The 18,484-nt window shown below is 28.4% G+C and overlaps 1 protein-coding gene across 1 annotated transcript in view; it reads right to left on the reverse strand.

Annotated features, from left to right (window-relative positions):
* Positions 1-13,876, reverse strand: part of LOC107438800 (transcription elongation factor Spt6) — a 57,490-nt gene extending 43,614 nt beyond the window's left edge. The window contains exons 1-8 of the mRNA XM_043046268.2: positions 13,440-13,876; positions 9,259-9,376; positions 7,495-7,605; positions 7,287-7,360; positions 5,760-5,876; positions 3,558-3,630; positions 1,993-2,074; positions 1,650-1,743 (exon numbers count right to left, since the gene is read on the reverse strand). Coding sequence (XP_042902202.1) covers positions 1,650-1,743; positions 1,993-2,074; positions 3,558-3,630; positions 5,760-5,876; positions 7,287-7,360; positions 7,495-7,605; positions 9,259-9,367 — 660 coding nt within the window. The 5' untranslated portion in view covers positions 9,368-9,376; positions 13,440-13,876. The remainder of the gene's footprint in view (positions 1-1,649; positions 1,744-1,992; positions 2,075-3,557; positions 3,631-5,759; positions 5,877-7,286; positions 7,361-7,494; positions 7,606-9,258; positions 9,377-13,439) is intronic.
* Between the last annotated feature and the right edge of the window lie 4,608 nt (positions 13,877-18,484).

An 18,484-nucleotide genomic window follows, 5' to 3' on the forward strand; every position in this document is an offset into this window, starting at 1 on the left:
TTATTTTTTTTGTAAATTATAATTAGTTTACTTATAAGGGAATATATTATATTTATGATTTTTTTTTGGAAATATTCATGCAAGTATAAGCAGGAGTGCAGAAAATTCTCAAAGTCTAATATTTCCTTAGAACAAAGTTTCTATTTTTCTTTTTTTTTTTTGTATTGAAATTTGACTTAAAATTTTAGCACTTTTCTTTCTCTTCCTTTTTTTTTTAAAAAAAAAAAAGTACAATAACTTTTTAAAAATATTTTTGGAAAGTGAAGTTTATATAAGAAAAAAATTCATTTGAATTTTCATAATTTTTTAATTAACCATCAGATGTGCTAAGAATATGTTACAAAAATCAAAATATATTGAAATAGTAACAATTTATTATATTAAATTTAGGATCCTATGCCGAAATTTAAATTCTGACTAACAAGTACACAAATTGATATACAATGTTTTTTAACAAGGAAAAGTTCTACAAAGCTATAAGAAAAATTTTTTAGACAGAAATTTTTCCTATTGCTGCCTGAATTTCTCTCAAAACCTCGCTCGCATAATCAGACACATTGTGCAGCACTGCACACAACAAATATTAAGAATCGAAAAAGAGAAAAAAAAATTATGAGTTGAGAACAGACAATTATTGACGATAATTTCAGTTTGATTTAATCTATAAAACCTGCTAAGATTGTGGCATAAAAGAATTAAAACCAATATTTAGAATGATAATAAACATCTCATAATTATTACCTACTTGTAATATAAACTGCACAGATATAATATAGTAAAGTATATTTGTCTTAAAGTATTAAGATTAATGTGTGTTTAGAAAAATCAATTTATAGTAAATTATAATTTTGGCTACATATTTTATAAATAATATATAATATTAATTATAATTCTAGTAGTATATAATGCAAGTTTTGTGCTTAATTTAATGTTGAATAAAATATCCCAATGACAAAAAAGAAACTTTATCCAATTTTTTAACAGTTTTTGATATTGTCTGACAGATATTTGATGTGTCATATCAAAAACAAGTTTTAGACGTCAAAATCCCAACTTTGGCTGAATGGCTTAAAAAAGCTTTTGAATAGTTGTACAATAGAAGATGTATAAAATGCAATTCTATAATTAAAAATTCTCCATAAACCACATTGACTTAGGAGGATTAAACAATGAAAATTGCAAATAAGAAATTTCTGTATCTCATCAAAATTTTTTTACATTATTAGTTTAATTATTTGCTAACAGGTTACAATTCCAAAAGCTAAGCTTTTTTGTTTATTTGTTATTAGTTATAATGCCCTAAGAAACTTGAAGTTTGTTCTGTTAATGATATATATCTAAGTGCCTATATGTGCTTCTAAGTAATTCGTTTTTAAAAATTAATTTAAAGTATTTTAAGACTGATCTGCTCCTGATTAATATTAGTGATGTTTAGTAGTTAAGTTTTAAGATATGTAAAATATTCTGAATATCAAACTCTAACAAAATACTCACCTTGCATTTCAAAGTTTGCGTTATAAAGAACTTGCTTAATAAAATGACATAAAATATATAAACATAATAAAATGACTTAAAACAATAAATTTTCATTTGTAAGAGTAAGTGTGCAGAGTACAATAAACAAAATAAATATGGATGAAAATTCTTACATCTTCATCATCCTCATCATATTCATCTCCTTCCTGAGCAAAATCGGCATAATCAAAATCAACACCAAAAATTTCTTGCGCTTCTTGTAAGGCCCTAGAAAGTAAAGTAATAGTTTAACTACATTTTTGCAGAATTCAGTTTAACTGAATTAAAAATTCAGTTAAAAAAAAATCGCTGAAGGATTTTTTTAAACACAGTGAATTAATTGATATTTTGCAGCAAACAAATTATATAAACAAGTTCTAGAACTTAAGGAAATTGATTGCACAAAAGAACTCTTTTCCCAGTAAAAAAGCAACTCAGCAAGATATTTTTACTAAAACTTTTTATTAATATACTTACGCATCATTATATTTAATGTGCCTTTTTTTCTTCCCCTTTGAAATTGGCTGCCCATCATCATCAACAATAAAATCTGACTCATCTACAAATAATATTAATAACGTTTCAAAAATCAGTAATGAAAAACATTACAAAACAATATATAAATAAAACAAAATAGGTTCTAAGAATACCAATAATACTTGATACTAATAATACTTGAATATCGTTAATTATATTTTTAAAAAAACCTTGTGAATGTGAATCTCTTTCAAACCCTTTTTTTGTCTTTCAAACTTAAATTTTCTTGCCAAAAAACCTCAATCAAAGGTGTAAAAATGACTAGTCCTACTATATATGAAATCTTCAGTAAATGAAATTATAACTATATAAAAAACACAAATTAAAAAGAAATCAGTCTGAAAGAGATCTGTTGCACAGAAGCTTTGAAGTATTTTTCAATTAACTATTAATAAATAAGCCTTTCATAGCTATCACAAAACATCAAATGAAAAAAACTTGCTTTTTTATTTTACCATTTTTTATTGCCTCAACTTAGTTGCTTAGCAATGGAGATTAACTGGGTATGATTTTTCCTCTCAATCACATAGTTAGTCTTCAGTTATCTTAACTTACTCTACATAAGGTGACAATATTGTTTGGTCCTTTTTTGGGACTATTGCCAAATATAAATAACTTCATAGCTTCCCAATTTAAAGTCTAACTTTTTCAAAATTTCGGCTACCCTCATATTTTGAAGGTAAGGAATCAACGTAAGTAAAGAAAAAAAGTTTACTCAGAGAAAGTAGGTTTTTGTGTCTGATTTTTTAACTCAATATTTAGTTACCACTAATTAATTAGCATATTTTATGTAACCCCTTGGTCAACTTTTTTTTAGCACTGTGCACTATACAAAGATGAAGCTTGAACAGTCTAATTAACTTGTGTATAAGAATATTTTTAGCGCCTACCCTACAGCCCCAGCAGCAAAATAACATGCGCGCATTACCAAGCTTATATCCTTTTTAGGGTTCTATGTTTTTAATGGCCATATTAAGAATACCACATAATTTTGACCATGGTCAGACAACATGGACATTGCTTGAGATGGTGCTCCCCTTTCTCGAAATTTCCACACCACAACCAACAAGAGGACATCCAACCACAACAAAGTTAATTTGCACCTTACTCAGCATACACGCCAGTTGTTTTGTCTGCAGTCACAATCAAACTCACTATCTCCAGTTCTCTAACCAGCGGCGTGTGTGATGCCTTAACCGAGCTTGCAACTGGAGCACCGACTTTTCACAGCGATACCCCAAACACTATTATATAGTTTGTTTTAGCATAAATATTAAGTTTGTTTTTATAAAAACTTTTTGGCCTTTTTTAAATGAAAGTAAACCCACAAGTAGATTTTGATCACAATCCACGTCATTTGTTTTTATTCTTTATTTTTCAAGATTTGTCTTTTTTATTTCAGAAATTAGTTTAAACTCCGATACATTTTCTTGTTCATTAAAATAATAAATAAAAGAAAGAAATACTATATAAATGAGTAAATAAAAGAAATATAAATATTATACCAGATTCTTCGCCTGATTCTTCTAAATTACCAAGTGTATCTTCTGCAACTCTGGGCTCATCCTCTTCTCCCTCCTAAAAATTTTAAAACATAATAAACTAAAATTCAAAAATTAAAGTTTATATTTATAATCTTAAGTTAAGGGCTCGGCTCCCCGCTTACCAGCTCCAATAATTGCTATGCAATTATTTTTTGTTTGCTTTGCAAATAAATTTAAAACTGATTTCAATTAAATTTATCCGAGCAAAATATTACACAATGAAAATTCTGCTTAAATAGGAAAAATGTAAGATACATATTTAAAAAATCTAACAAAGACAAGTATTTAAGAACTTAGCATGATGTGTGAATTATACCAAATATTTCCATTAATATTTCTTCTAAAATTGGAAAATAGCAAGTAAGTAATATACATATTTACAAAATTAAAAACCTAATAATAAGATAATTCAAAGAATACATTAAGTAGTATCTAAAAATATACAAGATGAATGAACTTTAACAAATGTTTAAGTTACAAAATTTCTTAATAGACATTTTTTATTGCCTCTTTTTTAGAATCATTGCGCGTAACTATTATCTTAACTGTCTAACCCTATTTTGCATGGCATCCGGATAGAGCTACACATAACTGCCCATGACCAAAAACGGAGCTATTCTGATTGATGAAAAGACCAACTGTACTAAAAGTTTGACCTAGGGATTCATTATTAGTCATGACAAATGCCAAGCAAACAGGAAATTGTGTTCGATGAAGAACAACTCTCTGCAGACCATAGTGCTTAAGGTTATTCTTAGGATGCACACAATATCACCAGTCATGATGGTAGAAAATAAAACTGATGTAGTAAAAATTTTTTACAATCAATCTCTTGCCATCACAATTGAACCTTCTTTGAGGCACAATTTATGCAGTGGTAGTCCAGTTACACTTATTTTTGAAAGATACTCTGGTTGAAATCTCAAGAGGATCCCCCATACTGAGGGAAAAACTATTTGTCACAAATTCTGTTTCACCTCCATAACTAATTTAAAATAAAGAAAAATGAGTTCAGACAAACTTAAAGCAAGCCATGAAGTTTTAAATACTGAAAAAAAAATTTAAAATATCAAAATAAAAATAAATTACGAGCAGATAACTTAGGATTTCGGAATGGAAAAGTTTTCTTCCAATAATTTGTTAGCATTTTGATATTTGGAATTATTTTTTAAAAAATTATTTTTCCCTCGGCAATTGAAACTTTGTGACTTATTCTAGACTTGCCTGAACTAAATTTTTCTTTATAAAATTTTTAAAAAAAATCAAGTCATGGAGGGGAAAGGGAATTTGCGACGAAAAGTTTCTCCCGTGGTATGGCGTCCTAAATTGTATCATCATCAATGTCATCCCCATCCAAAGATGCTGCTTTGTCATAAGAGTAACATACAACTATGTCACCTGGCAATCTGTTCAGAACAGAGATATTCAAATGATTTACCTAATCATTAATCACCTTCTCTAACTGAATCAGCATTAACTTGAGAACCAAAGGTTTCAGTGAGCAAGTCCTCCACACAGCATTTTAGAGACATTCACACAATCCAGCTTACCACTCCCAATAGACAATAACCAACATACAAATGTGTGCTGTTACTTGCATGTTCCGTGTGAGATGGAAATGATTAACAATCGACTACAATCCCAGAGATTTTACAGTACCACACTTGATCTTTTCCAACTTGATTAACAATAAGTACAACTTGCCTAAAATAAAATACATTTTCCACCAAATGGAAGATCAGATTTCAACAAATCTCGGAGAGTGATATCTATCAGGCTTAAAGCAATAACAGTAATCATGGAAGCTTCATCCCAAATTACGTAATGAGTTTTGACTAAATTCTTATTTGTATTGTGATCTAAATATAGAGGAATCAGTTGTTCTTCGCAGCTGGAATTTTTATGGGTAGTCTGAAAACCGTGTGGGCAGTTCGACCATTTGGTAATAGTGTAGCTGCCATTTCTGTTAAGCAACACACAATATGTTCTAAGGATTAAGGAAATATTTATAAGGAAGTATTAATAGTTTCAATCACAATAGTGTTTAAAAATGAGAGCTTAAACTTTTCTAAATTTAGAATAATTAAAAAATTTGTGGAAATCTTCTAAAATCTCAAATTTACATAGCAAATAAGTAAAACAATAATAAAACAAATAACATACCCCATCATCTGCATCAAAGAGTTCATTAGCGATGGCTTCTCTATCTTCACCTTCTTCTGCTTCTTCATTATCACTTTCTTCATCCTCAATTCTTCGTAATCGTTTAAACTTTTTTTTCTAATGTACAATAAAAGTAATACATTAGTTTCCAGAATACATTTCTTTATATAAATGCCATATAAACCTACACGCACACATATATAGATCACAATAAAGACAATAAAGGAGAAAAAGAAAAGGAAAAAAAACGAAGAAAATTAATAAGTTTCATTTACTGTGCATAAGCTACAAGCATATAGAACTCATAAAATAAGTTAAAAATACAGAGAAAATATGGAAAATATTAAAGATTAATGAAAAGAGAAGAAAAATTACCAAAAAAATAATAATAATAATAATTAAAAAAAAATATGAATATAAAGGACATTAAAAAAATTGTGAAGAATTACAAACTTTAAAAAAATTACATGTTTATAGATGCAACATCTACATTGCATGTTTCAAAAATGCAAATTGGCTATCTTAGAGAACAGGGTGCGTAGTCAAATTTTTCAACAAAAAATAAGCACCTTTTATGTACTTTTTAAGCACTCAAAAAATATTTTTAAGCACTATATACGCTAACAAAATCTTTTAAAAATTGGCATTTTTTGAAAGAAAATAAAACATTTCTAATAACAATATATTGAGTTAATTATAAAAGAACTCAAGCGTGATAAATAGATTATTCTCAGTCTTTAATTTTATATTTAACCCCTTGAGCATTATATAAATTGTTTTCTTTTTATTAAATAATGTTCCACTATTACCATAACTTTATAGCATTTTTAGTACCATATAGGAGGAACTTGCTTAAAAAGTTAAATAGTATAGAAAACTTTTATCACTGTTTAAATTTTTTAATATTTTAATAGTTTCACAGTTTTAATAGTTTTTAATAGTTATTTTAATAGTTTTTAATACAGTAGAGAACCGATTATCCGGAACGATCGGGACTATCGCTATTCCGGATAACTGATTTTTCCGGTTTTCTGAATCCCAACAAAAAGTCGTTTTTTTTATTGTTAAACCCAACTAAAAAAATAAAAATTTGAAAATAATCTTAAAAATAAGAAAAAACGATGAAGTAATACACTAATGAATATTTCCAAAATGATGGTAAGGTAAGCATCTTTAAAAAAAAGAAAGAAAAATCGTAAAATCTTATGAGGAAAAAAAACTTTTTTTTTAAAAAATGGCGAGAAAATTTATCGAATTTCGTTTCGGTTTTTTGGTTTTCTGATTTCCGGATAGCGGGTTCTGTACTGTATTTTAATAGTTGAATAGTTAAATTTTTTAATATTTTACTATAAACTGTCGTTTTTAGTTATAAAATTAGATTGTAAAAAGAGAGAGAGAGACAGGTGAGAATTTTGCATAAGGTATAAGCATAAACTCTAATAAAAATGATAAGTATAGAAATAAACAAATATCTAATTAAGTTAGACAATATTATAAATTTTGAAGTTAACTATAAAATAAACTTACTCTTTGTACTTTAACCCCTAAATTTTCTTCAATTAAATCATAATCTTCATCTTCTAAAGCATCATCATAATCATCTATAATAAAATGATGAAAATGCTTATAAACAAATAAAATATTACTTTGCAATTGTTTTCCTTCACATTGAAATATTTTAGTGCAAAATAATGTCATTATGACAGATTGAAAAAAATATATTAATATAACTTACCATGATGTTTCTTTTTCTTTCTTACAATTTCTCCTTCATCGGAATCTTCCTTATCCTCTTCTTCATCATCATTAATTAGATCTTTCATCTCTTCCCTTAGCTTTTCTTCATCTAAATTTTTAATTAAAATATATGAAATACAAAGAAGAAAAATTAATCCCCACCAGAAACAATTTTTAATTACTAGTTTTTTGTCAAAAGGGTAAATAAATTATTTTCTATTATAACTTGAAATCGCTGTAAATACATAACTCAACAGATAATCCTAAGCGTTACCTAGCGGTAGGTGTATGAACTCTTTCAGTAATATTTATATCGAGCTAGAACAAAAATATTTTACTACTACAAACAATTAAATGACACACCAGATAATCAGAAACTTATTTATATTTGTTCATAAGAGAAATTAAGTCTCACAAACACATTTTCAAAAGCAAAAAGATGTCAAAATCCATGTCAACAGTAATAGTAAAAAAATTAATGTAACAATATCTTATGTGAGAAAATTATCTATAAGTGTATATAACATATTAATTACATGAAATTAAACAGCAGTCAATCATTTAACAATAAAAACTCAAAAATTAAGCAAAAGTTTAAGTATTTATGTATTTTCAGGATAAAAATGCATTTATAATATAATATTATACTGTCAAACTGGTTTCACTTAAAAACATTCACTAAACCCACTGAGCCACTTCCTCAGTATGAATCTAGTCTGTTAGTACAAATGGGATTTAAATCCATTTAATTTTAAAAGAAAAAAAAATGACAATTACCATTTATTCCTGCGTCATCCACATTAGAAAGCATAAAAAATTAGAAACAAACATCTAATAAATTGATAGCAGTTTAATACAATAAAATATTTTTGCAAATACAGTGCTTTTAATTGTAGAAATCAAATGAATAACATATTAAAAATCCTCAAAAAACTATAGAAACAACAAATGAATAAAATTGAAATCAATAACAAAGATTACGTTCTAAAAGTAATGTCGCTTAGTATTTTCCCCCAATTAAATAAAAGCATTTGAAAAAAAATAATTTATTTTTTAAGATTACAATAAATTTTTTAAATTGTTAAAATTTCAGTGGTAAAAAAATATATGATAAATGTGACAAAGGCAACTAAAATAATATCTACCAGAATTTTTTTTTTCTATTATATCATTTTAGCTGACAGTATTAATTAAACAGAGCAATAAGTTTTTAAAAACTACAGATAATTATACAAAGCTAACTGAATGAGAAATGAAATGTCTAACTGTCTTCTTCTTCATCGTCTTCTTGTATTCAAATTGTATTTTTTAAGATTACATTTAATTTTTTAAATTGTTAATATTTCAGAGATAAAAAAATTATAAATGTGACTAAGGCAACTAAAAAACATCCACCAGAAAATAATTTCTATCATAGCATTTTAGCTGAAAGTATTAATTAAACAGAACAATAAGTTCTTAAAAGATACATATAATTATTATACAACGCTAATTGAATGAGAAGTAAAATGTCATACCATCTTCTTCTATTCAAATTGTATTTACAATAAATTTTACAATAGATTACAATAAATTTTTTAAATTGTTTTCAGTGATAAAAAAATGATAAATGCGACTATGGCAACTGAAAAACATCTACCAGAAAATAATTTTCCATTACAGCATTTTAGCTGAAAGTATTAATTAAACAGAAAAATAAATTTTTAAAAACTACAGATAACAATTATGCAAAGCTAATTGAGTGAAAAGTAAAATGTCTAACCGTCTTCTTCTTCCTCTTCATCGTCCTCTTCTTCTTGAAATTTACGTTTCCTGTTGATGATGTCCTCATCTTCAGATTCTTCAGCTTCGCTTACTACGAAATCAGCCATTTTTCAGATCTGTGAAACAAGAAAAATATTAAAATAAATAACTTCGAAATCGACAATTATGTCTAAAAAAGTAGGAATTTGCCTGGCAAAAATAATGCAAAAAATCTGAGGATAATACATATCTAAATCAAAGAACAGATATAAACTAAAAATAATTTATATACTTATTATTCTATTTCAAGAAATGATATGCATTGTCCCAATAGCTGAAATCATGGAGTAAAGCACTGAAGATAATCATAGCACCTGTTGAGTTTAAAAAAAAAAAAAATCTGGGACAAAAATAGGATGATTAAGATCAAATTAAAAAAAAAAGAATTTTTTCTCCTCTCTTATTCCTCCTTTTGAACCAAAAATGAGACACACTAATCTTAGTCTAACCCACAGATGATTACCACTGGCAAACCATATTTTCTTCGAAGGGAAAATTAAGCAAACATGTGTTTAAATTTACACATAAAAAGTCCATCCACAATTTACTTTTAGTTAATGCTCTACCTATACTTTTATCTGTTCTTGTAACATTAAACATTGCATTCAAGTAATTCACTTAATACTATTGTAATTATTAACTTTTTTTTCTTCCTTTAGTGATTGGAAGATAATTTTTTTTAATAGTTACAACAAATCAATATAGCATCTAATACAAAAATAATAATTTTTGAGCGAAATTTCAACGTGCTTTATCTATTTAAATTTTGAAGTGCAAATGTTAAATTAAGCCTAAATTTTAAAATAATACAGTGGCGTACAGAGATTTAGGAGGGCCACCTGAAAGATTTATAAATGTGTCCTAGTCCTATTTTGGACTTATAACTTAATTTCTGAAAAATCATAATATGAAATAAAAACACTATGAAAATACATTCCGGTATTTATAATCATTCATTTTATTTTAATTTATAAACTTTAATGGATCTTTTTTAATTTAGATGAATAAGGAATCACTATTTGCGATGGAAAGGCGGAATTTATAAGCAGTACTAAAGTGGAACATTAGATACATTTTTAACAATTACCACATTTAAATGAGTTTCATCTAAATAATACGAGAAAATAACTCACTCTGATTATAATTATATTCAAAGTTTAGAAAAAGGTTATTATTGCTTGTAAAGTGAATTAAAAAAATTATCTTGCAAAAGAACAAAAATATTTTCATTGTAATTGATATAATATGGGTGTACAACCCCTTTTAGAATGAAGGGCCACATGCTCAAGTACCTAGATATGTTGATGGACAATATTTGCATTGATGGACGTTAAATTTTAACATAAATATCAGCATTTCAGATACAATTCTTTTTATCAATAAATTTTTTTTATCAATTATTCAATAACAATCTATCAATCAACATATTTGCAAGAAATTAATTTCTTTTAAATAATTATAATCCTTTTTTTATTGGTGTAATTCGTTTTCATTTTCAAAAATTTATTCAAAACTGAAAAATACCAAACTGATATATTTCTAAAAATTATATTCTCTTCTTATCAAAAAGCAGTTTTGCTGAAATCAAATAAAAATATGTCATTTGTTATAAATATGTCATATCATATTATATAAATATGTCATATTAAAAAAATATCACTTAATCCTCATAATGAGGAAAAAATGATGGTTTTTTATCACATCACGTAGTAACACAAAAGATTATTTTAAAATAAATTAACTCTAATGTAAAAATTAAAAAATAGATAAAGATTTTATTAAGCATCACCCATGTAAATTAAATACTTGAATTAAAGAGATTGTATACTGCTACTAGTTATTTCCACATTTTTTTTAAATGATTGAAAATAAAACAAAAGCATTATAGCTTTAAAAATGATTCAACATTCAATTAGGATTCAGTTTATATTAAGATTTAGGGCATTTATATTTAGAGAATTAAAAGAAATTTTAAGAATATCAAATCTTAAAACAGCTTAAACTTTTTTTTAAGCTACAAAAAATTAGAAACAAAGTTCAAAAACAGTTAACAGCTTAAGAAACCCACATTGAATTGCAAGCATTATAATAATATTGTAAAAATAAAGAGATTTTAAAAAAATAATGGAAATAACTACTAGCAACTAAAATAAGAAAAAACATTGAAAATAACTTAGATTGACAATTAAATCAGAGCAAATAAAGCAAATTAGAAGGGCTGAATAAAAGCCCTGATTCGAAAATCTCAGGCTGTTATAACACTGGTCTAAAATTATAAAAATTTTCGAAACTACATGGACAAGTGTAACAATAACTGCTGAGAAAACAATAAACAACCTTAAGATTTGTGATGAGATCGGATTTACTTAAAAATTGATGACACTTGAACTAAGCAATATTGACATAGTTGATTTTTATAGTTATACTTAGTGTCTAAGTATATAGTTTTTTTAACTTAAAAACTAATAAAAGTTGAAAAACCTAACTCGTGGGTGATCCTTTTCATCAACCGAAAAACTTATCACAATACTTAAAATTTCAAGAATTTGTTATTATTTAAACTTAAGTGGATGAGTTTCTTTGCTTCATTATTATATTTAAAAAAAAAAAACTTAAAAATAGGTAAGAAAAAGGTTCATTACTTCATTTACATTAATAATTATAATATTTCATTATACAGTAGGGAACCGATTATCCGGAACGATCGGGACCATCGCTATTCCGGATAACTGATTTTTCCGGTTTTCTGAATCGCTACAAAAAGCCGTTTTTTTATTGTTAAACACAACTAAAAAAAATTTTTTTTTGGAAATAATCTTAAAAAGAAGAAAAAACGATGGAGCAATACACTAATGATTATTTCCAAAATGATGGTAAGGTAAACATCTTTCAAAAAAGAACGAAAAATCCTAAAATTTCATAAGGAAAAAAATTTTTTTTTTTATAATGGTGGGAAAATTTATCGAATTTTGTTCCGGTTAGTTATTTGGTTTTCCGGTTTTCTGATTTCCGGATAACGGGTTCTGTACTGTAATATATATCAATAAGCACACTTGATACTTTTGCTTACTTTTTAGGTTAGGTAAGTAGATTAACAAAAATTATGCATCTTAATATAATTTCTCAACTTTTTTCATAGCAAACCTTTTACCAAATAGATATTGTGGCACAAGGTTATCAAACTATTGCTTGTTTTTCTTTATTTTACCTACATTTATGTCTTTTTTGTTAAATACTCAAAAAATTTAAGTGTGAAGAATTAAAAATCTAAAAACAATCAACTACAGTTTTTTATAAATTTTCGTTTGAGCGGAGCTAACAGAAAAGTACCAGCATTGACTAAATAAAATATTGTTTATTAATAACAGAATATAAATATTTTGTCTAAAAATCTAAATTCTTCATAATTTAATGAAGAATAAGATAAAACTTGCCATTTTATTTTAATATTATACCACAAATAAGATATGTTTTAAGATTTTCCATACTTTAAGTTTTGAACATCAAGTATATTTTAAAACAGTGGCAGTTTTCACAAGTAATAACTTACAAAGTAATACATCCAAAGCTCTAATCCTAACACTAATAGCATATTTCAACTTTAGACTTATTTGGAAGTTGTTAAAATCATTCATTGATAAGGTAGTTAATTATTTTCCAAAAAAGCCCTCAATGAAAGCAGAAAGAGAAATAATTTTTAACTGTTTACCAAAGTTGTATTTGAGTAGTTATTCACTGCTAGAGTTACACAAGAACTGATACCAAGAACATTTAATTCTATTAATTTAGAAAAAAACCTAAAAAGCTTATCTCCACAAGAAAAATGTGCTTCGAATCAAATTAAATTCCCATAAAAGAATTATAAACAAATTGGATTCAATACATAGCAGAATGAAGTGACTAACAGATTTTTACTTATTGGATAGGCTAACATATTTTTACTTATTGGATTTTTTAAAGATAATATAATGCTAAATACTTATTTATAATTACGCCTTTAATATAATTACATGGGAAGAATCCATTTTATTGAACTAGGAAATGAGACAACACGAGAAAATTAAACACAAAAGATGACATAAAATCAAGTGGAGAATAAAAATTAATACTGACAAGCAACAATCAAAAACAGATACTTACAAGCAATTTGAGTAAAACGCCAACACTTAAAACCTAGTTTTTCATAGTAACTTTAGAGTGGCAGTGAAGTTTTTATAATCAAAAGAAAGTAAAAGAGTAAATCAGGTGATAACTAATAAGGAATAATGTTTCTCAAGATGTAATAAGCAAATTTGCAATATCAACCATTAAATATTTTTTTATTTATATCCACATACGAAATATGATTTGAAGATCAACATAACATAGCCAGACTTCGTCAACTAGCCTTGCTTGATATTTATTGATATTAGCCTAAGATTCAAGGAAATGAAGATCGATTTTTGAAGATGGCAACGGAAAAAGGGTTACCATCTTCAATTGTTGCTGCCACTATTTTTACAATTGGCAATTGAAATGGTCTACAGTTGACGCAGAGCAGAACTGTCTACCAGTGGTACATGAAGGAGCGTTCAGACGATCAAAGTACTTTAAACACAGTATTCGTGCGAATTCAAATTGCATTATTAAAGAAAATAAAGCAAAAACTGGAAACGAGGAATGGTACGGAAACACAAAGGCGAAAAAAAGTAACACACTGCAGTTGAGAGTAAGATATATCAAATGAATAATCTCAGAATCCGTGATTTTAAAATTCATTCTAATTTTAAAATTATTGAATAAAGATTAAAAAATAAAATCTTAATTTATTATACATTCAAGTATTTTAATCAGCCATGTGCTTTTATAAAAAAAATAAGAAAAAGTGTTGTCCTTAAAATAAAGTATCTGTAAAAAATGCTCCTTGTATTTTTAATTGCCTATGTCTACATTGAAATAGAGATAATTGAGCCAATTATGGGTATTGGCGATCGAAATGGGCTGCAGGTGGCGTAGAGCAGAACTCTCTACGTATGGCAACACTTCACAAGCTTTCCCCATTAGCTTGTGGGAAGTCATAGAGGTTGTTGTTGTAGTTCATTTACGTCACATTAGTGCTGCCCAGTGGGTTATTGGCGACGGTCTGGGAAACATCCCTGAGGATGATCCGAAGACATGCCATCACAATTTTGATCCTCTTCAGAGGGGATGGCACCCCCGCTTCGGTAGCCCAACGACCTGCACGCGAAGTCGAGCACTTTACGGTAGCACAGTTTAAAGAGGACCAATACCGCACACCCTCGGTCCCTACGCAGACTGATCCAAGTGGGTCACCCACCCGCACACAGACCGCAGCCAGTGATGCTTGACTTCGGTGATTTGCTGGGAACCTCGTCTTAACGATCAGTCCACTGCGGGACCATAGAGGTAGGAAGTGCGTTAGTTTTTCTCTTTATTTTCATATAGATTAAAATCTTTGAAATTGGAAAACTATATGGAACTATAAACTACATTAAACATAGTTCTAATGAAAAATATCACGAAAATTTTAAAATATATTTTCATTAAATAAAATTAAAAAAAATATTAAGAAAAGGTGAAAAGAGGAGGAGAGGGAAGGGAGAAGAGTTAAAGGCATGAAACCGGTCTCTCCCCAGATGGCGTATTCGAGTGTTGCGATCACCAATCGGTAAGAGATTGCTGTTGACGTACATTCGTACAAGTTTCATGGAATGAGGTAGCTAGATCATAACTTTACTTTAACGGTTACAATCAAGTTCATCACAGACTTGGTTCATCGGCAATCAAAATGGGCTACAGCTGACGCAGAACAGAAATGGGCTATAGGTGGCGTAGAGTGGAACTCTCTACCTATGGCAACACTTCACATGCTTTCACCATTAGCGGGTGGAGAGTCATAGGAGAAGGATGTACGGTAGTTTCTGTCAGGATTTTCAAATGGATTAAAACTTTTAAGTTAGGAAACTATGGGGAACTGAAAACTATATTAAACACAGTTCTGAAACAAAATGCCATGGAAAATTTAAAAAAATATTTTCGAAAAATATTAAGAATCTAGAAAATATCGTAGTACATTCCTAAACAACTGAGAAGAGGAGAGGGAAAAGGGAAGCGTCAAGACATGGAACAGGTCTTCTCCCTAGATGGGGTATTCGAGTGTTTAATTCCCAAATTATTACTCAAAGACCATTCTCACTGTAAGCAAAATAGTGGCATACGTGAATTTAGAGATGCGAGGTTTATGCATGTAAATATATTTAACCAATCAGATTCGCATTCATTCCTTAAGGAAAAAGTTCCGCAGTGGACTGATCGTAAAGACACAATTCCTAGTAAAACACCGACATCAAACATCACTGACTATGACCAGTAAGAGGGAGGGTGACCACTTCGGTCAGCTTGCGTAGGAACTGAGGGTGCATGGTATCGGTCCAGGTTAAATAGTTCTACCGTAAAGTGCTCGACTTCACACGCAGGTCGTCGGGTTATCAAAGCAGGTTAGCCACTCTGCAGAGGATCAATATTGCAATGGCATGTCTTCGGATGATCGTAAGGGATGTTTTCAAGACATTCACCAAAAGCCAATTGCGCAGCTCTAGTACGACGTAAATAAGATACCCTTACGGAAAAATTGAGACATAAATAAGGTGTTTTTCAAACGTATAAATGAAGTTATTTAAGTACATCGTTAGGTTGAAAGGGTGCAAATGTAAACCTTAAAATTTACCTTAAATATACTTGCAGAGGTATACATCTATCAACCTGAAGTATTTAATCTTACATCTGTGGGGAAGTAGATTTTTACTACTTTAAGGTATTTCTTTTTCATCTTTAAGTTATTACTAAACAACCTCATGTATATATATTTTTATGCTTGTAGAGGTATCTTTTTATCAAAATGAGGTGCGTCATTTTACATGTCAAATTATTATAGAGTAACCTAAAGTGTATTTTTCGACTGTGTTGTATAGGTTGTTTTTTATGAACGTTTAGGTGTTCAATGTTCTGTTTTAGGTGAATTTCTTCAACCTCAAGTGTCCATTTATATAGTTGTTGAGTTGAGATCTTCATTTATCAACCTGAAGTTTTTGATTTAACGTTGAGTTTGAGTAACGTTAGTTTTGAGTTCGGTATTAATTGCTTCTTTTGTTAAGCAATAAAAGAAAGTATCAAATACATATTTTTCCTGCAATTTTAATAGATTCAATTAAATTATCTAAAAATGAGAAAAATCTAGATTCACAGTTGAAAAAAATTATTTGTGGGAACTCACATTTTCATAAGGTAGATGTCTAAGGTACTTGAATTTTTAAAGTTATGAAAATGCAAATTTAAATAATTAGTCAGCTGGCATTCAGAATACTTTTATTTAAAGCTAAAATTTCATTTTTTTATTTAAAGCCGAACAAAATTATTTTATATATTAATTTTGGCTCCCTGCTGATGTTGTTGTTGTTGTTGTTGTTGTTAATTTACGTCGCACTAGAGCTGCACAATGGGCTATTGGCGACGGTCTGGGAAACATCCCGGAAGATGATCCGAAGACATGCCATCACAATTTTGATCCTCTGCGGACCGTTTCGGTAGCCCGACGACCTGCGCTCGAAGTCGAGCACTTTACGGTAGCACAGTTTAAGGAGGACCAATACCGCACACCCTCGGTGCCTACGATGACTGATCCAAGTGGTCACTCACCCGTACACTGACCGCAGCCAGTGATGCTTGACTTCGGTGATCTGCTGGGAACCGTGTCTTAACGATCAGTCCACTGCGGGACGGCTCCCTGTTGAAACATCGAAGTAGTGGAAACTAAGAGTAAGAAATATGAATTAGTAAGAAAATCATATTTACAATAATAGCGGCAGGCTTTGAAATACTAGAATCATATTATCTTCAACAGAATTAATTAAACAAAACATTTTTTTTTCACGATTTAAATAAACTGGATGAAATTAATTTTCTTTTTCAGTTAAATGGCATTCCACTTGCGTCATTTCTGTTCAATCCTCGTAACTAAAAGAGTTTAATGTGACGGATACCGTCAAACAATAAAATGCTCTAAAAATAGTAATATAATTAACAACTTTTACAGAAATTCGAACACATGATTCCAATCGTATTAGGAAATTGAAACACTTTTTATTTTCCCATAATTGAGCCTACATCTTACATTATGGTACTAATAAGTTTCATAATTAGGTTTTCTTTCTTTTTTCTTACATATCTTTACGTAAACTCAATGAGACTAGTCGATATTTTCAAATTTTTTGTCAGATTCCATGAAACTAATAGTTTTTTAATCAATTTTTCACGCTGATTCTGAAGAGGGCTTCTGTTATTGTCAAACACATCAGAATTTCGCGAAATAAAATTTTAAAGTTAGGTACCAATTTTTATGCATTTTTTTACACCCAGTCGAATAAAACTAACCACATGCTGATCGGATTATGTATTTTAAAGTTGTGAGCAATTTTATGAAAGGAAAATGTTAAAGAAAAAATGATTTGAAATAATGCTTTTAAAAGAGGCTGAGTAAAATATTAATATTTCAGATGTAACTTATAATATCAAGCAGAAAAAAACTAATTGTTAGTTGCTACAATCATTTGTTTAAATATAAAAAATGCATATAACTTTCAAACAATAAATTCTTCTATTTGTAGCTGATTTTATTCGATTTAGCCTTAAAATTACATAAGAAATAATACTGACTTATTTCTAAACAATTTAAGGTTTCTGAAATTTTTGTTAATTTTTCAAGTAGTGAACCATAAGCAGCGGCAAAAAATTCTCATAACCTTGGAACAAATTAGGATATCAACATGAAATCAGACTTTATTTAACTCTACTTAGTATTCTAATAAGTAATAACAAGCTGCTTAGTAAATAATTAACATGTAAAGCATGTTTTACAGACTAACAAATTCAACTGAGATTTTGATAAAATAGGCTCATTTCTGAAAAGAATTAAGAATGCACTTTAAGATTAAAGATTTGAAAATTATTAAAATACAAAATTCGTTAGAAACCCATTGTAAGAAGAAGAAAAATATCAATAAAAGTTGCGATATAGCAATATTAGTTCTTATTTAAATTTGAAATATTCAAAAAAAAAAATCAGTTGAACTATAAACTTTGGAGTAAGAGGGAGGAAAATAGAAGGTAGCAGAATTCGCTAATATATA

This window comes from Parasteatoda tepidariorum, chromosome 2, assembly GCF_043381705.1.
Source record: "Parasteatoda tepidariorum isolate YZ-2023 chromosome 2, CAS_Ptep_4.0, whole genome shotgun sequence".
Lineage (NCBI taxonomy): Eukaryota > Metazoa > Arthropoda > Arachnida > Araneae > Theridiidae > Parasteatoda > Parasteatoda tepidariorum.